The sequence below is a fragment of the Felis catus genome, chromosome B3, assembly GCF_018350175.1.
Source record: "Felis catus isolate Fca126 chromosome B3, F.catus_Fca126_mat1.0, whole genome shotgun sequence".
Lineage (NCBI taxonomy): Eukaryota > Metazoa > Chordata > Mammalia > Carnivora > Felidae > Felis > Felis catus.
Window position 1 is genome coordinate 86807929 of NC_058373.1, and position 25959 is coordinate 86833887.

The 25959-nt window shown below is 34.8% G+C and overlaps 1 protein-coding gene across 9 annotated transcripts in view; it reads left to right on the forward strand.

Moving 5' to 3' along the window:
- Positions 1–25959, forward strand: part of TTC6 (tetratricopeptide repeat domain 6) — a 220311-nt gene that overhangs the window by 170668 nt on the left and 23684 nt on the right. For 7 of the 9 annotated variants that reach the window (XM_045059825.1, XM_045059827.1, XM_019832949.3 and 4 more), the window contains 9 exons: positions 314–464; positions 2163–2245; positions 5874–5950; positions 6381–6541; positions 16958–17092; positions 18354–18503; positions 19299–19439; positions 20924–21037; positions 24378–24497. In XM_045059825.1, the coding sequence (XP_044915760.1) occupies positions 314–464; positions 2163–2245; positions 5874–5950; positions 6381–6541; positions 16958–17092; positions 18354–18503; positions 19299–19439; positions 20924–21037; positions 24378–24497 (1132 nt within the window). The remainder of the gene's footprint in view (positions 1–313; positions 465–2162; positions 2246–5873; positions 5951–6380; positions 6542–16957; positions 17093–18353; positions 18504–19298; positions 19440–20923; positions 21038–24377; positions 24498–25959) is intronic. The other 2 variants (XM_045059830.1, XM_045059826.1) reach the window with 1 other exon arrangement.

Sequence of the window (25959 nt, forward strand, 5' to 3'; positions counted from 1 at the left end):
TTGAGAAAAACTAAGCTTGAAATTCAAGATAAGTCAAGATTAAGTCAAGGAAGAGTAAAGATGGAGCGGGGAGTTCAGGAATTCTGTTCCTAGCATAGACTCTATAAATGTTGATTCTCAACTAAGGATTTTATAAAGGTGCTTATAATTTTTAAGAGAATCGTTAACTGATTTACTTTGTTTTAGTAAAACATTTAATAAAACATCCTGATATATATTGATGTATGTATTTCACTAGGTTCATTCAAAATTGGAAAACATTTGGATTAATTCAAATGTCTAACAAGATTTTGCTTTTTCACTTTTTTTTTAGAACTGTTATTTTGGCTTACGTAAATATTGGCCTCATACATCTGCTATACTTGGATAACTACGTTGAAGCCATTTGGCATTTTTCTGAGGCTATTAGACTTGATCCTTTATATATCCAAAGCTATATTTGTAGAGCAGAAACCTATCATAAGGTATTTAAGTTTTGAAAACCTTGATTTTTAAAAAAAAATGCTTTAATTTTCTGGATATCTATTGTTCAGTGTAATTTCAGTATATTAATATATTTGTTTTCAGTTAATTACAGAGGCTAATGCATGTCCAAGCAATAAATATAAAGTAGATATAGTTAATTATAATTACCTATGTATAAAGCCTTTACTTATGAAGTGTGAATTTTGTCTTTCATTAAAAAAACAATGTTTTTCCTTATTACAAAAACAATATATATTTATTTCATGTAATATATGTATGCAAATAACAGTAAGTTAAAATAATCCATAATTTTATTCTCTAGAGACAACTACTATTAACATTTTACAGTGGTTTTGAGTGTGTGTGTGTGTGTGTGTGTGTGTGTGTGTGTGTGTGAAAGAGAGCAGGTGGGTTCGTAGAATGGGATCTGTGCATATAATGGGATCCTACTCATTCATACTTACCTTTAGATTTTGTTTAAATTAAAAAATATTTTTTAATGTTTATTTATTTTGAGAGAGAAAGAGCAAGAACGAGAGAGAGAGAAAGAGAGAGAGAGAGAGAGAGCGTGAAGAAGGGAGGTGGTGAGAGAGGGAGACACAGAATCTGAAACAGGCTCCAGGTTCTAAGCTGTCAGCACAGAGTCCGACGTGGGGCTCGAACTCAAGAGCTGTGAGATGATGACCTGAGCCGAAGCCGGACGCTTAAACTGAGCCACCCAGGCGCCCCAAGATTTTGTTTAAATTTTACAAGTTATTTAAATTAAAAAATGTGATATATCTTTAGTGTTGCAAAGTCAAAGATGCAATAAATAGCAAAAGTCCTCCCTGATTCCAACCAAATCTGACTTTCCAGAGATAAACACTGTTAGCTGTTGTTTCTGCCTTTCAAGATAGATATCCCTGTCTACCACTCCACCACTAATCATCTTGTCCAAGACAGTGTCATTCCTCATCAGGATTGCTACAGGGACCTCTTGGTCTTCTTGCTTCTGTTTTTTACTCCCTTCGGAAGGATTTTCAACATAGCCTCCATAGTGATCCTGTTAAAACATAAGTCAGATTATTTCACTTTGCCCGGAACCCTTTAATAGCTTCCCTTGTGCTCAGAATAAAAGCTGAATCCTGCAAAAGCCAAAGGCCTCTAAGAACCACAGGAATCGGCTCCTTATTACCATTCTGCCCTCATCTTCTACAACTTCTCTGGTCACACTGGTTTCGGCCATGATAGTCTAGTTTGTGCTGTGGCTAAACACGTACACACACGCGCCAAACCCTCCCCCCACCCCGAACACTTAAAATCACTGTGTTAAAATAACAAAGGTTTATTTCTTGCTCACAGTGCTTGTCAACTGCGAGTTAGCTAGAGTCTCTGTTCTCCATTGTTGACATCTCAGGACCCAATGTGACTCGAGTCCCGTGCAATGCCCTTCCTTTCCTGATGGTGGAGGTAGAAGACCCAGGGCAGTAAAAAAACTTTTTACCTTTAAAAACTTTTTAAAAAGTTTTAAAAAACTTCTTTGTATCCCATTTGGTTTGATGATTCTTAAAAAGCAACAAACAAACAAAACCCAAAAGAACTCATGTATATTAGGAGATGTTCTTGCAAAATTTCTGTATTGAAGGATGGGAGGGAAGCATCAGAAGGGAAACAAATCAGTATTATTATAAGCAAAGTTTCTGTTTATCACTCAACAGTTGCATAAATTGAAAAAGGCGGTAAGAGAGTTATCTCGTGCTATCCACCTTCAGCCAGATGGAATCCAATTATATATAATAAGGTACGAACAGTTCTTCTTGGCATAACTAAGCACATGAGCTAGCTGTTGGGATCTTTACTTCCCTCTTGATCTTTCTGTCCTCTTCTTTTTACATTTAATTTCCCAGCAATGACCACCTTTCAACTAGCAAGTCAGATATAGCTATTGTATTTGTTAAATTTTAAGATTATTTATAAGATAACCAGATATCTTACCCTTTTCTCTATCCTTGCATCAAAACACACCTGTTTAAACTACCCTATGATCCAGTAATCCCACTACTAGGTTTTCATCTAAAGAATACAAAAACACTAATTTTAAAGGATATATGTATCTTTATGTTTATTGCAGGATTATTTACAATAGCCAAACTGTGGAAGCAGCCCAAGTGTCCATCGATGGGTGAATGGATAAAGAAGATACACAGTAGAATACTATTAAGCCATAAAAAAGAATGTAATCTTGCCGTTTGCAATAACATGGATGAATCTAGAGGGTATAATGCAAAGCAAAATAAACCAGCCAGTTAGAATATGATTTCAGTCATATGTAGAATTCAAGACACAAAACAAAGGGAAAAAAGGAGACAAATCAAAAAACAGACTCTTAACTATAAAGAACAGAGGGTAACCAGAGGGGAGGTGGGTGGGAGGATGGGGGAAATAGGTGAAGGGGATTAAAGAGTATACTTATCTCGAAGAGCTCTGAGTATTGTATGGAAGTGTTGAATCACTATATTGCACACCTGAGATTGTTTCCTCATTCATTTTAGTTTTTATTGTTTGTTTGTTAAGTGTTTATTTTTGAGAGAAAGAGAGAGAGAGCATGAGCTGGGGAGGGGCAGAGACAGAGGGAGACACAGAATCCAAAGCAGGCTCCAGGCTCGGAGCTTTCAGCACAGAGAGAAATTGTGACTTGAGCCAAAGTCAGAAGCTTAGTCAGCTGAGCCACCCAGGCACCCCTCATTTTGTTTTTAGAGTCTACATGTAAGTGAAATCATATAGTATTTGTCTTTCTCTGACTTATTTCACTTAGTACAATATCTTTAGTCCTATCCATGTTGTCACAAATGGCAAGATTTTTTACTTTTTTTTTTTACAGCTGAGGAATATTCCATTGCTCACATATACCACATCTTTTTTTAAATTGAAATATTGTTGACACACAATGATACGTGTTGCCTCAGATGTGCAACATAGTGATTCAATAACTTTATATATTCTTCTATGCTTACCACAATTGTAGCTACATCTGTCACCATATAATACCATTGGCTGTATTTTCTATGCTGTTTCATTTGCATGATTTATTCATTTCATAACTGGAAGCCTGTACCACCCATTTGTCTACACCTATTTTGCCTATCCCTCTGCCCCCTCCTGTCTGGTAACTACCTGTTTGTTCTCTGTATTTATGGGTCTGTTTCTGCTTTTGCTGTTTGTTCGTTTGGTTTTTGGATCCCACATATAAGTGAAATCATACGGCAATTATCTTTTCCATTCTGACTTATTTAATTTAGCATAATATCCTCTAGGTCCATCCATATTGTCCCAAGTGGCAGGATTTCATTTTTTTAATGGCTGAGTAATAATCCATTGTATATTTATACACATCTTCTTTACCTATTCATCTATTGATGGATACTTAGATTGCTTCCATATCTTGAGTATGTTATATAATGCTACAATGAACATAGTGGTGTATATATTATTTTGAATTAGTGTTTTCATTTTCTTTGGATAAATCTCAAAAGTAGAACTGCTGGATCATATGGTTTTTCTATTTTTAATTTTCTGAGGAACTTCCATACTGTTTTCCATAGTGGCTGTATCAATTTACATTCCCATCAATAGTGCACAAGGGTTTTCTCCACATATTCATCAATACTTGTTATTTCTTGTCTTTTTGATAATAGCCATTCTGACAGGTGTAAGGTAATATCTCATTGTGGTTTTGATTTGAATATCCCTGATGATTAGTGGATGATTGGCCATCCACATATCTTCTTTGGAAAAATGTCTCTTTAGGCCCTCTGCCCATTTATAACCAGACAATTTGTTTTTTGTTTTGTTTTGTTTTGTTTTTGTTTCTTGGTTTTTGTGTGTGTGTGTGTTGAGTTGTAGGAGTTCTTTATAGGTTTTGGATATACACCCCTTATCAGATATAACATTTTCAATTATCTTCTCCCATTCAGTAGGTTGAGTTTTCATTTTGTTAACGGTTTCCTTTGCTGTGAAAAAGCTTTTTAGTTCAATGTAGTCCCATTTGTTTATTTTTGCTGTTGTTTCCTTGCTATTGTTGCCTGAGGAGACAGACCCAAAATAATATTGCTAAGACAAATGATAAAGAGTTTTTGGCTTATGTTTTCTTATAGGAGTTTCTAGTTTCAGGTTTTACATTAGGGAAAGTCTTTATTCCATTTTGAGTTTATTTTTGTGTATGGTGGGAGAAAGTGCCCTAATTTCATTCTTTTGCATATAGCTGTTTAGTTTTCCCAGTACCACTTATTGAAGAGATGTTTTTTTTTTTCTCTATTGTATATTCTTGCCTCATTTTTCATACATTGATTGACCATACAATTGTGGGTTTATTTCTGAGCTTTATATTCTTTTCCATTCATCTATATGTCTGTTGTCTGTTTTTGTGCCAGTACCATACTGTTTTGATGACTATGACTTTTTAGTATAATTTGGAATCAAGGAGCATGATACTTCCAGCTTTGTTTTCTTTCTCAAGATTGCTTTGGCTGTTTGGGGTCTTTTGTGCTTTCATACAAATTTTAGGACTTTTTTTCTAGTTTTATGAAAAAAAGTCATTGGTATTTTGATATGGATTGTACCTTTGGGTAATATAGACATTCTAATAATATTAGTTTTTCCATCTTTAATCACTGAATATCTTTCCATTTATTTGTGTCATCTTGTTTCTTTTATCAATGCCTTATAAGTTTCAGAGTACAGATCTTTCACCTCCTTGACTAAATTTATTCTTAGTAATTTCATTCTTTTTGAAGTAGTTGTAAATGGGATTAAAAAATTTCTTTCTGATAGTTCATTATTAGTGTATAGGAATATAACAGATTTTTGTATATTAATTTTGTATCCTACAACTTTACTGGATTCATTTATTAGTTATCATAATTTTGGGGGGGAGTCTTTTGAGTTTTCTATATAGTATCATGTCATCTGCAAATAGTAAGAGTTTTACTTCTTTCTTTCTAATTTAGATGTGTTTTATTTCTTTTTCTTGTCTGATTGCTGTGGCTCAGATTTTTATGTTGAATAAAAGAATGGACATTCTTGTTTTACTTCTGATCTTAGAAGAAGAAAATTTTAGCTCTACACCACTGAGTATGATGTTAGCTGTGGGGTCAGAGTATAACATTTAAAATATAGATAATTGGAAAAAGATTTGAGTATTTTTATTTCAGCTTCACTTTTCCTAAATTGTTTTCTCATCACATCTGTATGCTAATTGGTCAATTTAGACTATATAAAATGTTTATAATTTTTACATAGTTTTTATTATACACATATAAGTATGAATAAAGGTACTATAATTATAAAATTTTAAGTAACTGATTATAAGAAATTTTATTTTAGAAAAATTATTTTAACTACTTAGAATTAAAAGGTATTATTTTTTTCAGAGGACAATATCTTCTTATGATGAAATGTTATGATCTTGCAAAGTTTACTATTTATCAAGTGGCAGAAATGAACAAAGGTAAACATAATTAATGCAAAATTATAATTGTCTTAATTTTAAAATAAATACCTCCTACAATGTTTATACTGTTTTCAATAGGCAAGTAGGAATAACATGGAAGGTGTACTTCATCAAAGATGATTTTGAAAATTTAAATTTTCAGTTTCACATGTACAAAATCAACTAGTAAATGCTTCATTGATGAAATGAATTTTCTGAGAGATTATTATGGGAGATTCCAGGGTTATAATTTTAGTTTTTTTGTTTTTGTTGTTGTTTGTAATTGGAATATCTTATTGTTTGTTGGTAGCAAATGGATTTTAGTATTGCATTGATTTATTCATATCACAAAGATAAATTATTGAATTGCTTGACTTCCTTAAAATAATCATATTCTAAATCCTAGATACTTGGCAAAGGTAATTGATAAATTTTATTTTCCTTTTAGGTCTCATTGAGCTGAGTCCTATACAGCAAGCACTCATTTATTCATTTTGTGAAAACCATGACAAGGCCATTCAGGTCTTGGATCGGATCACTTTGAACAGGCCTGAGCTCACCATGTATACTCTATTAGCAAAAGCCCAAATGAAAGCCAAGAAAATCAAGGTGAAAAGTCTTGTGTATTATTTACTAAACCTATTAATAGAATTTTTATATTGTGCTCAGCATGACAGCTTATATACTTTTTTTTTGCAGGACTAGATTATAACATTTATTTATTGATTCTTGTGTTAATTAACATCTGGGTTATTTCTTTTTATTTATTTATTTTTCCTCTTAAGACTAGGGCTGCTATAAATATTCCTTTACATGTTTTCTGTTAACATGTGGAGTCGCTTTCCAGGATATATTCCTATGAATGGAATTGCTGGTATGTATAGAATGTGAATACTTAACTTTCAAGAAAATGGCATGTTGTTACATAGGGCTGTACCAATTTATGCTCCTACCTGTCATGTATGAATGTTCCTGTTGATCTCTATCCTCTACTGTAATTGGTTGTCAGACTTTGTTTTTGTCAATTTAGTAGGTAAAAACTGATGTCTCATTGTGGTCTTAATTCACATTTCTCTGAGCACAGATTGAGCATCTTCTTATATGTTTGTTAATTGCTCATATTTCATGTTCTCTCAATTTCCTGCACATATTTTTTGTTTGTCTTGTTGTTATTGATTTTAGGCATTAAAAAATAAATTCTGCATATCAATCCTTGGTTGGTTGTCATGTATGCCACATACCTTCTTGTAATTTGTGGCTGGTTTTACAGAGGTTCTTAATTTTTTTTTTAAATTTTTTTTCAACGTTTATTTATTTTTGGGACAGAGAGAGACAGAGCATGAACGGGGGAGGGGCAGAGAGAGAGGGAGACACAGAATTGGAAACAGGCTCCAGGCTCTGAGCCATCAGCCCAGAGCCCGACGCGGGGCTCGAACCCATGGACCGTGAGATCGTGACCTGGCTGAAGTCGGACACTTAACCGACTGCGCCACCCAGGCGCCCCCAGAGGTTCTTAATTTTAATATAGTAGAATGTATCTATTTTTTTGTTTTACTGTTGTGGCTTTTAAACAATTCTTGTTTAAGAAGTTTTTCCCTCTCCCAAGGTCATACAGATATTCTTCCATATTTCTTCTAAAAGTTTAAGTTTTGCTTTTTCTATTTAAGATCTTACTCTAACTTAAATTGATTTCTTTGAGTGTGAGATAGTGGTAACATTTTAATTCCTATATGGATATTCAAATGTTCAAGTGTCATTTATTGGACTGTTCTCTCAAGCCAAAGATCTGAAGTGGTACAGCTGTCATAAGTTTTCATGCATATGTGGATCTGATTTGGGGCTGTCTATTCTTGTCTTTTGGTCAGTTTCTCTATCCCCAGCCCAATAGTACACTCTCTTAATTATTTTAGTTTTATTGTAATTATTGATATCTGGTAAAGCTAGCCCCTACACCATATTCTTCTCTAGGAAACTACTGGTTATTCTTGGGCCTTTATTCTTCTTCTATTTTATTTTATTTTATTTTATTTTATTTTATTTTATTTTATTTTATTTTATTATTTATTTATTTTAATTTACATCCACGTTAGTTAGCATGTAGTGCAATAATGATTTCAGGAGTAGAATCCAGTGATTCATCCCTTTAATATAACACCCAGTGCTCATCCCAAGTGTCCTCCTTAATGTCCCTTGCCCATTTAGCCCATCCCCCCTCCCACTACCTCTCCAGCAACCCTCAGTTCTCTATATTTAAGAGTCTCTTTTGTTTTGTCCCTCTCCCTGTTTTTATATTATTTTTGCTTCCCTTCCCTTATGTTCACCTGTTTTGTATCTTAAATTCCACATATGAGTGAAGTCATATGATACTTGTCTTCCTCTGATTAACTAATTTCGCTTAGCATAATACACTCTAGTTCCATCCACGTAGTTGGAAATGGCAAGATTGCATTCTTTTTGCTTGAAGAGTAATACTCCATTGTGTGTGTATATATATGTACACACACACACACACACACACACACACACACACCCCACATCTTCTTTATCCATTCATCTACCAATGGACATTTCCTTACTTTGGCTATTGTTGATAGCACTGCTATAAACATTGGGTGCATGTGTCCCTTCTAAATAGCACACCTGTATCCCATGGATAAATGCCTAGTAGTGTAATTGCTGGGTCATAGAGTAGTTCTATTTTTAATTTTTTGAGGAATCTCCATACTGTTTTCCAGTGTGGCTGCACAAGTTCACATTCCCACCAGCAGTCCAAAAGGATGCCTCTTTCTCTGCATCCTCACCAACATCTGCCATTGCCTGAGTTGTTAATTTTAGCCATTCTGACAAGTGTGAGGTGGTATCTCATTGTGGTTTTGATTTGTATTTCCCTGATGATAAGTGAAGTGTTGTATTTTTTCATGTGTCTGTTAGCCATTTGGATGTTTTCTTTGGAAAAGTATCTATTCATGTCTTTTGCCCATTTCTTCAACAGATTACTTGTTTTTTTGGGTGTTGAGTTTGAATTCTTTATAGATTTTGGATATGTCATCTTCTCATATTCTGTCAGTTGCCTTTTGGTTTGGCTGATTGTTTCTGTTGCCATGCACAAACTTTTTATCTTGATGAGGTCCCAATAGTTAATTTATTTTAGCTTTTATTTCCCTTGTCTCTGGAGACATGTTGAGTAAGAGGTTGCTGTGGCTGAGGTGAAAGAGGTTTTTACCTGCTTTTTTCTCTAGGATTTTGGTGTCTGTCTTACATTTAGGTCTTTAATCTATTTTGAGTTTATTTTTGTGTATGGTGTAAGAAAGTGGTCCAGGTTCATTCTTCTGCTTGTGGCTTGTCCAGTTTTCCCAATGCCATTTGCTAAAGGACAGTCTTCATTCCACTGGATATTCTTTCCTGCTTTGTCAAAGATTAGTTGGCCATAGGTTTGTGGGTCCATTTCTGGGTTCTCTATTCTGTTTCATTGATCTATGTGTCTGTTTTTGTGCTAGTACCATACTGTTTTGATGATTACAGCTTTGTAACACAGCTTGAAGTCCGGGATTGTGATGCTTCCAGCTTTGGTTTTCTTTTTCAGGATTGCTTTGGCTCTTCAGGGTCTTTCCTGATTCCATACAAAATTTAGGATTGTTTGTTCTAAGTCTATCAAGAATGCTGGTGTTATTTTGGTAGGGATTGCATTGAATATGTAGATTGCTTTGGATAATATCAACATTTTAACCATATTCTTCTAATCTATGAACATGGAACATTTTTCCATTTTTTTGTGCCTTCTTCAATTTATTTCATAAATTTTCTATAGTTTTCAGTGTTTAGATTTTTCACCTCTTTGGTTAGGTTTATTCCTAGGTATTTTATGGGTTTTTTTTGTGCAACTGCAAATGGGATAAACTCCTTGATTTCTGTTTCTGCTGCTTTATTATTGGTGTATAGAAATGTAACTGACTGCTGAGCATTGATTTTATATCCTGTGACTTTGGTGAATTCATGGATCAGTTCTAGCAGTTTTATGGTGGACTCTTTCTGGGTTTTCCATATAAAGTATCATGTCTGTGAAGAGTGAAAGTTTGATTTCCTCCATCCTGATTTGGATGCCTTTCATTTCTTTTTGTTGTCTGATTGCTGAGGCTAAGACTTCGAGTACTGTGTTGAATAACAGTGGTGAGAGTGGATATCTCTGTCGTGTTTCTGACCTTAGGGGGAAAGATCTCAGTTTTTATGCATTGAGGATGATATTAGCAGTGGGTCTTTTGTATATGGCTTTTATGATCTTGAGGTATGATCTTTCTGTCTCTACTTTCTTGATGGTTTTTATCAAGAAAGGATGCTGTATTTTGTCAAATACTTTCTCTGCATCTATTGAGAGGATCATGTGATTCTTGTCCTTTCTTTTATTAATGTGATGTGTCACATTGATTGATTTGCAGATATTGAACCAGCCCTGCATCCCAGGTATAAATCCCACTTGATCATGGTGAGTAATTTTTTTTAATGTATTCTTGGATCTGGTTGGCTAATATTTTTTGAGAATTTTTGCATCCATATTCATCAGGGAAATTGGTGGGTAGTTGTCTTTTTTAGTGGGGTCTTTGTCTGGTTTTGTAATCAAGGTAATGCTGGCTTCATAGAATGAGTTTGGAAGTTTTCCTTTCATTTCTGTTTTTTGGAACAGATTCAAAAGAATAGGTGGTAACTCTTTTTTAAATATTTGGTAAAAGTCCCCTGGAAAGCCATCCAGCCCTGGCCTCTTGTTTTTTGGGAGATTTTTGATTACTAATTCCAGTTATTTACTGGTTATGGGTCTGTTCAACTTTCCTATTTCTTCTTGTTTCAGTTTTGCTAGTTTATATGTTTCTAGGAATTTGTACATTTCTTCCAGATTGCCCAACTTACTGGCATATAGTTGCTCATAATATTCTCTTATTATGGTTTGCATTTTGGGGTGTTGGTTGAGATCTCCCCTCTTTCATTCTTGATTTTATTTATTTGGGTCCTTTATTTTTTCTTTTTAATCAAACTGGCTAGGGGTTTATCAATTTTGTTAATTCTTTCAAAGAACTAGCTCCTGATTTCATTGATCTAGTCTACTGTTGTTTTGTTTTGTTTTTGTTTTTTTTTCTGACAGCATTGATTTCTCTTCTAATATTTATTATTTCCTGTCTTCTGTTGGTTTTGGGTTTTATTTGCTGTTATTTTTCCAACTCTTTAAAGTGTAAGGTTAGATTGCATATCTGAAACCTGTCTTCCTTCTTTAGGAAGGCCTGCATTGCTATATACCTCCCTCTTATGACCGCCTTTGCTGCGTCCCAGAGGTTTTAGGCTGTTACCATTTTCATTGGTTTCCATGTACTTTTTAATTTCTTCTTTAAATTATTGGCTAACCCATTCAGTCCTTACTAGGGTGTTCTTTAATCTCCAAGTATTCGTTGTCTTTTCAAATTTTTTCTTGTGGTTGATTTCAAGTTTCATAGCATTGTGGTCTGAGAATATGCATGGTATGATCTCGATCTTTTTGTATTTGTTGAGGGCTGATTTGTGTCCCAGTATGTGTTCTATTCTGGAGAGTGTTCCATGTGCACTCAAGAACAATGTGTATTATGTTGCTTTAGAATGTAATGTTCTGAATATATCTATTAAGTCCATTCATTCAGTGTGTCATTGAAATCCATTGTTTCCTTATTGATTTTCTGCTTAAATGATATGTCCATTGCTGTGAGTGGGGTGTTGAAGGTCCTACTTTTATGATATTATTATCAATGAGTTTCTTTATGTTTAATTTATATTGGGTTTTTCCACGTTGGCATAAATGTTTACAATTGTTAGATATTCTTGGTGGATAGACCCCTTAATTATGATAAATGTCCTTCTTCATCTCTTGTTACAGTATTTATTTTAAAATCCAGATTGTCTGATATAAGTGTGGCTACTCTGGCTTTCTTTTGGCAACCATTAGCATGATAGATGGTTCTCCATACTCTTACCTTCAATCTGAAGGTGTCTTTAGGTCTAAAATGGGTCTCTTGTTAACAGCATATAGGTGGACCTTATTTTCTTATCCATTCAGTGTTTCGTCCATTGACATTTAGAGTGAGTACTGAAAGATATGAATTTACTGCCATTGTGTATGCCTTTAGAGTTGGAGTTTCTTCTAGTGGTGTTCTCTGGTCATTTCTAGTCTCTATTACTTTTGGTCTCTTTTTGTTTTGTTTTATCTTTTATACCCTCAGAGAGTCCCCCTTAAAATTTCTTGCAGGGCTGGCTTAGTGGTCACAAACTCCTTTAACTTTTGTTTGTCTGGGAAATTTTTTATCTCTCCTTCTATTTTGAATGACAGCCTTGCTGGATAAAGAATTCTTGGCTGCATATTTTTCTGATTCACCACACTGAATATATCCTTCCACTCCTTTCTGGCCTGCCAAGTTTCTGTGGATAGGTCTGCTGCAAACCTGATCTGTCTTCCCTTGTAGGTTAGGGACTTTTTTTCCCTTGCTGCTTTCATGATTCTCTCCTTCCCTGAGTAGTTTGTGAATTTGACTATGATATACCTTATTGATGGTCGGTTTTTGTTGAATCTAATGGGGGTCCTCTGTGCTTCCTGGATTTTGATGTCTGTGTCTTTCCCCAGGTTAGGAAAGTTTTCCACTATGACGTGTTCACAATACTTCTACCCCTATTTCTCTCTCTTCCTCTTCTGGGACCCCTATGATTCTGATGTTGTTTCTTTTTTTTAAAAATTTTTTTTTTAACGTTTATTTATTTTTGAGACAGAGAGAGACAGAGCATGAACGGGGGAGGGTCAGAGAGAGGGAGACACAGAATCCGAAAGAGGCTCCAGGCTCTGAGCTGTCAGCACAGAGCCCGACGCGGGGCTCGAACTCACGGACCGCGAGATCATGACCTGAGCTGAAGTCGGAGGCTTAACCGACTGAGCCACCCAGGCGCCCTGTTGTTTCTTTTTAATGAGTCACTGATATCTCTAATTCTTAAATCATGCTCTTTTGCCTTAATCTCCCTCTTTTTTTCTGCTTCATTATTTTCTGTAAGTTTGTCCTCTATATTGCTGATTCTCTGTTCTGCCTCATCTGTCCTTGCCGCCGCAGAATCCATCTGTGATTGCAGCTCAGTTATAGCAGTTTTTATTTCATTCTGCCTAGTTTTTACTTCTTACAGAATGGGATTCTAATCTGTTTTCAACTCCAGCTAGTATTCTTATTATCATGATTCTAAATTCTGGTTCAGACATCTTGCTTGTATCTGTGTTGGTTAAGTCCCTGGCTGTTGTTTCTTTATGCTCTTTCTTTTGGGGTAAATTCCTTAGTTTCAGCATTTTGAAGGGAGAAAAGGAATTAATGAGGTTGAAAAAATTAAAATTAAAATTTTAAAGTTAAACTTAAAAATTTTAAATTAAAGTTAAAATTAAATTAAAGTTTTCTGCTATGATTTGCTACCATAAACCTTCTCCTCTTTTTTCTCTCTCTTCATCTTCTGGGATGCCTATGATTTGGATGTTATTCCTTTTTAATAAGTCACTGAGTTCTTTAATTCTTGTTTCGTGCTCTTTTGCCTTAGTTTCCCTCTTTTTTCGGGATTATTCTCCATAATTTTGTCTTCTATTTCACAGATTCACTGCTCTACTTCATCCATCCTTGCCACGTGGCATCCATTTGAGATTGTGTCTCAGTTATAGCATTTTTAATTTCATCCTCACTGAATTTCACCTGTTATTTCCACAGAAAGGGATTCTATGCTTTTTTCAACTTCAGCTAGTATTCTTATTATCATGATTCTAAATTCTAGGTCAGACATCTTGCTTATGTCTGTGTTGATAACGTCCCTGGCTGTCATTTCTTCCTGTTCTTCCTTTTGGGGTGAATTTCTTCGTTTTGTCATTCTGGAGGAAGAAAAAAATGTAAATAAAACATTAAGTTGAAAATTGAAAAACAACACAAAAAAGTCAAATAAAGGAAGCTGGATCCTAGGTGTGTTTTGTTTTGGTTGTTGAAAGAAGCTTGACAGAATAGAGCAAAAAGGGAAAGAAAAGAAAAGAAGAAAAAAAGAAAATGTTTAAAAATTAAAACAAATGTATACCATAAAATAGAATAAAATGAAATGAAGAAAGTAAAATAGAATAAAAAGTCTATAAAAAATGAAAATATGGTAAAAAAGAATTAAAAAATAAAAAGAAAGCAGAAAATAAAAATAAAATTTTCTCTTTGTATCCAAGAAAAAGAAAAGAAAAACAAAAATCATGGGGCGCCTGGATGACGCAGTCGGTTAAGCGTCCGACTTCAGCCAGGTCACGATCTCGCGGTCCGTGAGTTCGAGCCCCGCGTCGGACTCTGGGCTGATGGCTCGGAGCCTGGAGCCTGTTTCCGATTCTGTGTCTCCCTCTCTCTCTGACCCTCCCCCGTTCATGCTGTCTCTCTCTGTCCCAAAAATAAATAAAAAACGTTGAAAAAAAAAAGATAGAAAAACAAAAATCAAAAAACAAATAGATGGACCAGCAAACAGAATGAAATCTGAAATTACATACAATTTCCCCTAGAAGTCAAAGTATGAAGCACTTTATAGTTTACACTAAGCAGGCAGAAAGACACATGGTGGTGCTCTAGGCCCTGAGCTTGGTTGGTGCAATTGGATTGGGCTTGGTGTAATGGCTCCTTTCTCCACTGCATGGCTGCTTAGCTTACTGGGGTGTATCGTTGTGGTGCACATGTGCATGTATGCACATGCATGGGAAAGGTGAAAATTCAGAATTTTCTTTGAATTGTATTCAATCTCTAGATTATTTTAGGGAGAATTGACACCTTTATGATATTGAATTTGTTTTGGGAATATTCTGACATTTTCTTAAAAATTAAACAAAAATTTATTCATATTGGAGGGAGAGTGAAAGATTGTGTGCAAGTGGGAGAGGGGCAGAGAGAGATGGAGACAGAATCTGAAGTAGGCTCCACACTCTGAGCTGTCAGCACAGAGCCCAATGCGGGGCTCAAACTCATGAACCATGAGATCCTTTCCTTAGTCAAAGTCAGATGCTCAACTGACTGAGCCACCCAGGCACCCCTCTTATGTTTACTTTAACCTCCTCTCCTCCACTTATTGCTCTATAGAAATCTGGAATTACCTTTGATTGCCCTGTTCTATCCAATCAATAGTGATGTTCTCTTGATTCTTTCTAGATATCTCTTAGTTCTACTTCCTTTCTCCATTTCTATGGTCATTATCTTAATCCAGAACATATTTTTATTTTACTAGAATGATAGCAACACTGTTGCACTCTTCTAAGCTTTTATCCACATAACAGCTGCTGTGTTATTTTTAGAACATAAATATGCCTTACTTGGGTACCCCTCTAGATCTTCCCCAGGAGTCTTTTCAGAGAAGTGAAGAAGAGACAGGTAGGACATCAGCTAGCTATGAGAGGAAGCAGGAGGAAGTGAAGATGTATTTACTTTAATTTAAATGGGATGGAAGACTTTGTGGACTCAAAGAGACAGTGAAGGGGCAGTGACCCAGAAGAGGAAGGAAATAACTTGTGTTCAGGCAGAGCAGAAGGAGTAGGGGTCAAGAACACAGCTTGAGGAATCTAATTCCTTCTGAATTAGAATTAGAAATCTCAGAAGGAATTTCTCCTTCTGAAAAGGAGAAGAATAGAAACCATTCAAAGTCAGGAGAGAAAAAAATGGAAATGGAAGAATATATAGATGTGTTGAAAAGTAAAAAGGAGGAAAATGCAGAAAGAAGGTGATGTATTTTTTCTATGGCAAGGTCAAGTGCTGAGAATAAGGATGGAAAGATGGATGTTGAAGTTATATGTGAAATAGATGCTAAGTGGAAGCACAAAGGACACTTAGCATATCCAAGCTAAATCTCGTTGTTTATTTAGTAATTTAATATGATTAAGAAAATGGTCTAAAGAGTCACAAATATTTATATTTCCATAAATATATCTGTTAGCTAATTATAAAAAAGTCATTTCTATCTGGAAAATTGAATTTTTTTCATTAGCAAATTTCAACTATTTTGACTAGTTTAAATGGGTGATTTATTTTAAAATTTATGTATTTATTCTGAGAGAGAGTGAGGGAGAGAGTGAGTGGGGGAGAGACACACACACACACACACACACACACAGAGAGAGAGAGAGAGAGAGAGAGAGAGAGAGAGAGAGAAAATCTGTCCTGACAGTGCAGAGCCTGATGTGGGGTTCAAACCCATGAAATATGAGATCATGACCTGAGCTGAAATCAAGAGTCAGACACTTATCTGACTGAGCCACTCAGGTTCCCCTAAGAGGGTGATTTTTGATGTTAGTTTATTTTCTGGTGCCAGTGGATTTCCATTAAGAGCACAGTAGGACAGGGGCGCCTGGGTGGCTCAGTCAGTTAAGCAGCTGACCTCGGCTCAGGTCATGATCTCGCGGTCTGTGAGTTCGAGCCCCACGTCGGGCTCTGTGTTGACAGTTCAGAGCCTGGAGCCTGTTTCAGATTCTGTGTTTCCCTCTCTCTGACCCTCCCCCATTCATGCTCTGTCTCTCTCTGTCTCAAAAATAATAAACGTTAAAAAAAAATTATAAAGAGCACAGTAGGACAAAATAAAGTTTGATTAAAACCACATCAGATATTATCATTGGAAATCTTTTACTATTTAATAGCTGCTCATTATTTCTTTCAGGAAAATTACTGAAAAACTGGTCATAAACTAGTCTATAACTTTAAGTTGATTTTATACTACAAGAAAATAGCCTTAATAATTTAGAAATTATAGTATCAAAAGTGCATATCTATAAGTCTGCTTAAGTAGCAGATTTAGGAGAGACACCTTGTTGGGATTCCCTGCCATCAGACTCCCTGCTTGGGTCCTCAGCTAGTGGTGCACTGACAAGGCCTGTGTCCTACTGTGGCCTACTGTGAAATGAGAGTAGAGCTGCATGCTTAGCATTCTTTTTAACGTTTAAGGCTGTCATGTTAAATAAATGTTAAAGCATTCCCTTCCATGTTTTTTTAATCATTCTAGGAAGCTATGAGAATGTTTAAAAAGGCGTTGGATATCTTTTCTCATTCTGATAAAGGACCAAATGCCGTAGCAGCTTCAGCAGACTGTCTGTATAACTTGGGCCTTTGTTACATGGAGGAAGGCAACATACAAATGGTATTTTGTGTATTTAGGAGCATAGGTTTTTTGTGATTTTGGAAATTGATTTCTTGAATTCAGTTCTATTTCTGAAGGCTACCTATACAGCGATTGACTAGACCAAAGTTTCTTATAAAGGTTGGCTTAATACAATCAGTCTGCACCCTGCAATACCTGCTATATCATTTTATTTACTCAGTACCTTTTATTTGATGTTGGTTTGCCAACAGTATTCCAAAGACTAATGTGTGTTTCCCACCAAAACAATAAATCTAACTGTAAGAAATTGTTATAGCAGAATATTTTCATCACATTAACATGAATTTACTCATTAAATTGTAAACATTTTAAATTGAGTGCTTCTGAGTAATACTATAGAATAAATAGAACATGAATAGGATACTAATTTCTTTTCTTGACAACTGAACAATTCATATCAGATTGAAACTGGTTATTAAGATGGTCAGATTCATTGAAAGCCAGTTGACTCAGTTATTATGTATTGATCCAATATTCGGCTAATTTATATAATTCACCATTTTAAAATTGTCAATGATGTGATAAATAAGTAATACAATTGATATTTTACAGTGGCTAATGTTGGATATTCCATAACTGAATCTCCCTATACACAGGCATAGACACAGATGCACACACACACACACACACACACACACACACACACACCATTCCAGTCTTTGTATTTAGGGGTGGACAGTGTTTGAAACTTGAATCTCCATAAACTTGAAGAAGAGTTGCACTTGATGAGTTGTTCCATTAAGAAATTCCAATAAATATAAAATTAATTATAAATATTTTCTCTGTTTTTAGTCCTTTTGGACAACCAGAGCAAACCAACATTTGCTTTACAACATTGGGGAAATTTTTAGAGTTCCATTGTTCAGAAATGTCATTACTATGTATCTGTTATGGTTCTTGGGCCCTCATAGAAAATAAATGTACTGGTTGTGATTTCTTTGAAGAAACACATTATGAAGAATAACAATTAAAATTACACCTCCAAAAGTATTGGTATCTAACAACATGGATTATATAGATATCAGTTTGGGAGTAAAGGAACCTATAAATTATAGTAATAAACCTGACTTATTTATATTACTTTTGTTTTCTCCACGTATTTCACTGGAAAATGTATTTAAAATGACCAAAAATAAGTGAAAACTTTTAAACAATTGTTATACACTGTAATTTATTAGCATTTTAAGTTAATCTATTCTACTCCCTAAATGATTTTCTTTTTAACAATATACTCTCCTAGGCTTTTGATTGTTTTACAAAAGCTGTGAAAGCAAATCCTGATTTTGCAGAAGGCTTTTATCAACGTGGTCTTTGTAAAGTAAAACTTAACAAGGATAGCTCGGTCCTGGATTTTAATCGTGCAATTACCCTCAATCCAAAACATTACCAGGTATTTAAATGAACAATTTCAGTGATTTGGAGAGTGTGTTAAATTTGCTAAAACTATTCAAGCCTTTGTACGTTGTTGTTATTAGTTAGCAAGAATCACTTACTTATACCTACTTCTTAGCCAACTGTGTTTTGATAATCCATATATCTGTATTTCCCTTTGAACTAAAGATGTTATTTCCAACAGTGATATGTTATATGTAAAGGTGCTTTCTGAATTGTGATGTTTATAAGTATTGTTAATATTTTACTTACCTATTAATAATTATAATTTTATATACTGTTATTAATTTCATTTACTTCTTATTTTGCTATCACATTTATTCTTGCCTTTTAAGAGGCTGGAGAGATGACACGAGATTGCATCTTGATTTTAAAAGCCTATGAAATTTGAATATGGACTAAATATTAGATGATTTTAAGGAAATACTATTAATTTTGTTAGATATATAATGATAGGGTGCTTATGTAAGAGAATGTTTACATAGTGGAAAACTCGGGGGTGAAGTTATGTCTACAACTTATTTTTAAATAATTCAGAAAAAAAATAGATACAACAAATATCGCAAAATAATAATTATTGAATCAAGATGGTAGTCATATTGATGTTCATTATACTATTTTTTCTATTTTATATATTTGAAATATTTTCTAATAAAAGAGAGTGGGAAAAAAGACTATATTTTATATAATCTTTGGGTGGCATGGATTTGTTCAAACTATTACATATTTTGGGGGAAGTGATGCTTTTACTAAAACTTCCATTCTTGCTTTCCTCTGCTCTTTCTCTGAAAAGGCGTATCTAAGCCGAGTAGCCTTCTATGGTTTAAAAGGAAGATACTCCAAAGCAATCTTGAATTGTAATGAGGCCATCAAAATTTATCCTCAGAGTGTGCGTGCCTATATCTACAGAGGAGTTCTGAAATACTACAACAAGGTAGGGCGGTTTCCTGTCTTGTTAACTGAGATTTTAGAGTGCCCTGATGCCAAGTTATGACTTGCTTCCTTTTTTTCTCTGTGAGAGGAGAATTGCCAAGGTATAAAGGACAGAACTGCATAAGACACTTTATACTTTTTTCACAAAATAGTGATATTTAATTTTGACATTTGTATTTTGAATAGCACTCATTATTTATCTGATTAAGAAAATGGTGTATATTTATTATAGAATTTGGAAAGTACACAGGGGAATAAAGGGAAAGATTAAAATCACCTACTATCCCCACCATCGAATGAAAATTCCAGAGGGCATTTTGGTGTATTTACATTTAGTCTTTTTTCCCCTGGGGGGAAAAATATATATATTATATATATATGTATGTGTGTATATATATATATGTATATACATGTATATATATGTATGTATATATGTATATACATGTATGTATATATACATATGTATATATGTATGTATATATACATATATACGTGTGTATATATATGTATATATGTATATACATGTATATATATGTATATATGTATATATATGTATGTATATATATATATATATGTATATATATATATTGTATATATATATGTAATCCAAAATTGGGATTATGCTACCTATAAATTTGTTGTGCCTTGCTTGTCACAATACTTGAGGGTACCATTTTTAACAACTGAATAATATTCTACCATATTTTATTCTTAATCACTTTATTGTTGGACATTTGGATTGTTTTAAATATTTTACTATTTTACTATATTACTATCTTCATACTGTTACACTGAAAACAAAGTCATTGCTTGAGTTTATGATTGATTCTTAAGTGGAAATTACTGGATCAAAGGGTGTGAGCAGTACCATTGATATCTGATACTTCATGGAATACATTGTTTCTCCCTACTTTTCTTTTCTGACCTTTCTTTGTAACTATTTCATATGAAATACTTTGCAAATAATGCCTGAAAGTAAAGGTAAGACCTTGCATTACATGTTAATTCCATGAAAATTACTATCTATAGAAATGAGTGATAAGGTATCAGGAAAGCATCAAAGAGGAAGTGAAGGAGAACATGGGTAGGTAACATCGCGATTATGTGATCTAACAGTAAGAGTGACAGAAGCAAGCTCTGATGAATATTTGCTGGATGAATATGGCTTATTTCTCTTTTACTAATAAGTATAATTTTCTTTTTGCTTTATAGCAATATTGGCAATAAAATAATCATCTAAGTTAAAGTTGTTTGTATATTGAATTTTATTTGAAGGTAGGAGAAACATTATTATAATAATTCCTATCAAAAGATCTTCTTAATTAACTCTATGAAAAATTAGGTTACTTGTCTTAATTTCAAATGATACGCAGGATGGTTGAATGAGTGTTCAAAAAATTCTGATAGAATCAAGAACTTATTTTACAATTAAATTTCATTCCATTACGATTAACCCTTGTTATCTAATTATTTTTTTCTTTGTAGACTTATAAGCTAGCAATTACAGATTTAACTACAGCTATCAACATGGACAAAAACAGTTACATAGCATTTTATAACAGAGCCTTATGTTATACCAAGATAAGTGAGCTTCGAATGGTAAGATGACCATTTTAGTAAACAACATGTTAACGCATTTGTAAACACATTTAAAGTATGTGTAAAACATGTTCTTCCTATTTCTGTTATAATTTTGAAAAATAATTCCTATGGAAATACACACACACACACACACACACACACACACACACACACACACACTTACACACTTGAGAAACCAAAGAACCATTTCAAAGAATATTTAGTGTTTTTGTTGGTCCTCACCAAATATTTTCATACCAATCTCTGCAATGTCAAATGAAAATGACTTTTACAATGCTTATATAAGCATTTGAAGGCATTTATAAATTAAAATATATTGCATAATTCTCACTTGAGTAAATGTTTCTACTGAATTTTTAAGCAGTGATCACTAGCAATATTGTTGCTTTAAAATTTCAACATTAGCCAGAACAGTTTGTCAGGGTGTTTTTTGTTTTTTGGTTTGTTTTTTGTTTTTTTTTTTTTGTACACTGTTCAGACCATGGGCACAGCAGGGAGTTTTGAATGATGGTTTCCAAGACTGGGACCAGTGACCAGTATTGCCTGTGTATTTATTATGAAGCTGTAACTAAAGGCTACAGTAATCATTTTTCTCAATTTGTCATGATCCACCTTCCACCAGTGCAAGGCCTCTTTTATATTTTCTAATCTTCCCCATCTCTTTCCTACTCTTGTGGGTTTGGTCCTTTTCCAGTGGAGATTCCTCACTGGCCAGCTGGTCTCAGTCTGTTAGTGTTCTGTCCCATCCTCTTGCTTCCCTTTCTCTGTTGCCTGCTTGTCTTCCTTTTTTCCTCTCTACTTCCATAGCCAGTGAAACATTCCTTTAAAAAACTACACCACATTCCTGCTGTTCTGTGTGGATACACTCCTCCAATCTCCTTGAAATTTGGACAGTTAAATCTGTTTAAAGCATTTGGAGATTTAGAAATTTATTTGCTATGGAAGGGAAAAAGTTGAGAACCATTTTTTCTACCTAAGGACTGTAGAATTCCTGGTAACCAGTCTGTCAGGTTTCCTCCAGAAATGTTGACAAATGAATAACTAATTTTTAACAAAGGAGTTGTTAAGATTCTAAGAGCTAATTAAAGGATCATTTATCAGAGAAACCTGCATAGCAGGTGTCTTTGACAACTCCCTCCCCACCCCCGTTCCTGCCTTTTCTGGGTAATTCTGAAGCCACAAACAATGGACTGGGTAGGGGCAGGGAACTCCCACTTTTGTTATCTCTGATATATAACAAAGTCAGTGTTCTATGAATGGGAAAAATGTAAAACTACCGAGAGACCTAACTAGAATAATAACATATTGGTTATGTTAGAGCTGCTCTGTACCCAACACATTTCATCCCGTTGAGTCATTTTACAGAGGAGGAAATGAAAGTAGGGAGAAGTTAGAAACACAACCAAGTCCCAGAGAGAGTAGAGACCTGCATTGGTATTCACAGGTTTGTTTGCTTCTGGTTAACAGTCTTTAGGTGGCTTTGTAAAGCCATCTGACATCAAGCATGTGGACCGGATGTCATTTAACAGTGTCACCTCCTCTCTTTTTGTCTACCGCCCTGTTTCTCAGGGAGAAACAGTGATTCCTGCCATCACTAGACTGAGGAAACCCAAGTATCTTTCTGTAGAAAATGTACTTAGGCTTTCTTCCAAGATATACTTTCATAAAAACTAACAAAAGGTGAATTCTGCTTTCTACCACCGTGTATTAATATAAGTAACAGTTACCACTTACTTAGGGCTTATTGGGTGACAAACACAGGGCTAAATCCTTTACCAGCATAAAGTCAAATATTTTTAAGTGGACTTCTACAACAACAATATGATAAATTACCTCCCAGTTTTGCAGACGAAGAAACTGAGGCTTAGTGTTAAGCAATTTTCCCAAGACTGAAAAGCTAAGTAAAAATAGCAGAGGCACGATCCAAATCCTGCTCATTGACCTTCATGAAATCACATTTCCCAGCTTCTGTTTCCTCTTGTGTCACATATTCGGTTGCTTAGTGGATCTCTAAGGCATCTTACAGATTTTACATTCTGTTATTCTGTGAAAGGAAAATTGCTAACATTCTAGTTTTGTTTTTGTTTTATAAGTGTTACAAATTATTTTTACAGCCCTGGCATAGGCCCACTGATAATTATGTCACAATGAACATATAGGACCTTTAATTGTACAGTTCTTTTAGACACTTGAGTGCCTAGTAATGAAACACTAGAGAAGGACCAATGAGCAAATAGCAAAATAATATTATTTTCATTTTCAGTTAGTATGTGCTACAAGTGTGTACGTTTTGGCCCTTTTCTGATGAAACCATGTGGCTTTTTTGGACAAAATATTCAGCAGGAAAATGAGTTAAAAGATTTAGTTCCAACCCAAATTTGCCATATTCCTGGTACCTGGCATAGAGTAGATGACCAGTAAAAACATACTTAGTGAATAATATAATTTAGAAAGATTAAAGTAATGGAGAAAGGTCCTATGAGTTGATCATTCTTAGTTTAGAATAATGTCTTACAGAACACAAATATGCTTATCAAAGTGCTTATCAAAAGAGTGCTTGGGGCGCCTGGGTGGCGCAGTCGGTTAAGCGTCCGACTTCAGCCAGGTCACGATCTCGCGGTCCGTGAGTTTGAGCCCTGCGTCGGGCTCTGGTTGATGGCTCAGAGCCTGGAGCCTGTTTCTGATTCTGTGTCTCCCTCTCTCTCTGCCCCTCCCCCATTCATGCTCTGTCTCTCTCTGTCCCAAAAACAAATAAACGTTGAAAACAAAAAAAATTTAAAAGAGTGCTTATTTGTTGTTTATTAAAATCTATTTACATTGATTCATGATTTATTCAACAAAAATTTATCTGATTTCTATTATGTACAGGCACTGAACTAGTTACTGGCTTTACAATGGTGAGCAAAATAGATAAGCTCTACCTCCATAAAACTTAGGTTTCAGTGGGGAAAACAATAAAACACTAAAAATAAATTAAATTTTAAAAGGTAGCAAGTGCTCTGCTTTCATGTCAACAGTCATTTGGTGAAACTACTGAGGTGAGGGAGGGTGTTGCATGCCCCCCCACCAAACCATACACAATAAAAATGCTTAGAAGCGTTTCACAGATAACATGTGAAAAGCGAGCAGTGTGGACCATTTATTAAAGCATAGCAGTATCTATAACACTTAGTTAAGGAGACCCTTTAAATCTAAATGACTATTTTTGGCCATAAATGTACGTCATATTAAAGAACTGATGTGAGGTCCTAGTTTGGGCATAAACACATTTGTTCATAGCCAGTGTAGTGAGACTCTAGAGTTGAATCCAGGTTGTAAGTGGTTATTTTATTTTTAGGCATTAACAGATTATGGCATTGTGCTGCTTCTCGATGCTGGGGAAACTGTGATGTTAAACACCTTCATTAACCGTGGACTCATCTATGTAGAGTTAGAGCAGTATACTTTCGCATTGGAGGTAAACCTTGTTTCCTTGCAAAAATGAACCTATTTGATATTGCATGTTCTGTTCTGAAAACTAGTGAACAGGTTTCTTTTGGTATCAAATGGCAATATTAATGAGCAATAACAACTTTAGCAAGAATTGTATTGAACTACTTTGAATGAATAAGAGAATCTTTGCCAAGAAATCGTGTATGTTTACTTTGCTTTGATTACAGGGAAACATCTAATATGTAAAAAAAAAAAATGTTTCTGATTTGATGAAGTATCAAAACACTCACCTCCCCCCAGGGAATATTTTGGCTACACACAAAACTCAATTATTTGGCAAATAGAATGATTTACGTATTGATTTATTTTGCTGCTCAGTGATAATTCTTTCTCATTCACAATTTTCCTCATTCCCCATTGACAATATATCAAAATAAATCTGTTTGTTTTGTTTAGGGCAGAAAATAGGTGCTCAAAATAGGCTACTGGGAATAGCCTTTTTAGTGGAAACAGGCACTCAGAATTGCAATGGAAGATAGCATCTGTAGTGTATCAGAAGAAAAACGGGTGGTTTAAAATGTATTTTAATAATTAATTATTGGGGCACCAGGGTGGCTCAGTTGGTTAAGCCTCCGACTTCGGCTCAGGTCATGATCTCGCGGTTCATGAGTTCCAGCCCTGCGTCGAGCTCTGTGCTGACAGCTCAGAGCTTGCTTCGGGTTCTTTGTCTCCCTCCCTCTCTGCCCCTCCCCTGCTTGTGCTCTGTCTGGCTCTCTGTCTCTCCCTCTCAAAAATAAACATTAAAAAATAAAAAAAATTATTAGTTATAATTAAACAAAATTCACTATTATCATTTTTATCTTATTTGTATTTTCTCTTTTAAATTAATTTTGGAATTGATATGAGGCAAAAATTAAATAGCAATTTGATGGTTGTAGTTAAATAGTGGCAGTTTTGCTTTTGTGTGTCTGAAGAACCACAACAGAATAATATGGAGTGGAGTGGTCCCTAATTTTTTCACCTCCAGACATGGCTTATATTATTTTCCTATGCCTGGGAGCCATCTTTTGAGATTCTGCCCCTCTCCCCCCCCAGAATTACTTATTGTTAAGGAAGTGCCTGAGAAAACTTATTCTAGGCAATTTATACTGTGATGAAATGCAGTTTCAAGATTTGAACTCCTTCAGGTTTTGGTTTTGAGATACACCATTCAGAATTCTCTCAGGTAGGTAGAGCTCCATCACTTCTTTGGAGTAGGCAAGTAAGCTCTGGAACTCTGGGTACCAGTGTTGGGGTGGAGCAAGTGAGGACAGTAGGGGTTGGGAGCAAAATACCTCAGCTGCTGGAGAATTTAATATAGGACCCGTGTTATTTAACAAGTACGTATTTATTTAGTACTTAATAAAATCTTTCAACTAAGAAGTACTGGGGCAAGATTTGAGCTCCGATCTTTCTTGATTCCAAGTCCTATGTTCTCTCTGAAAAAG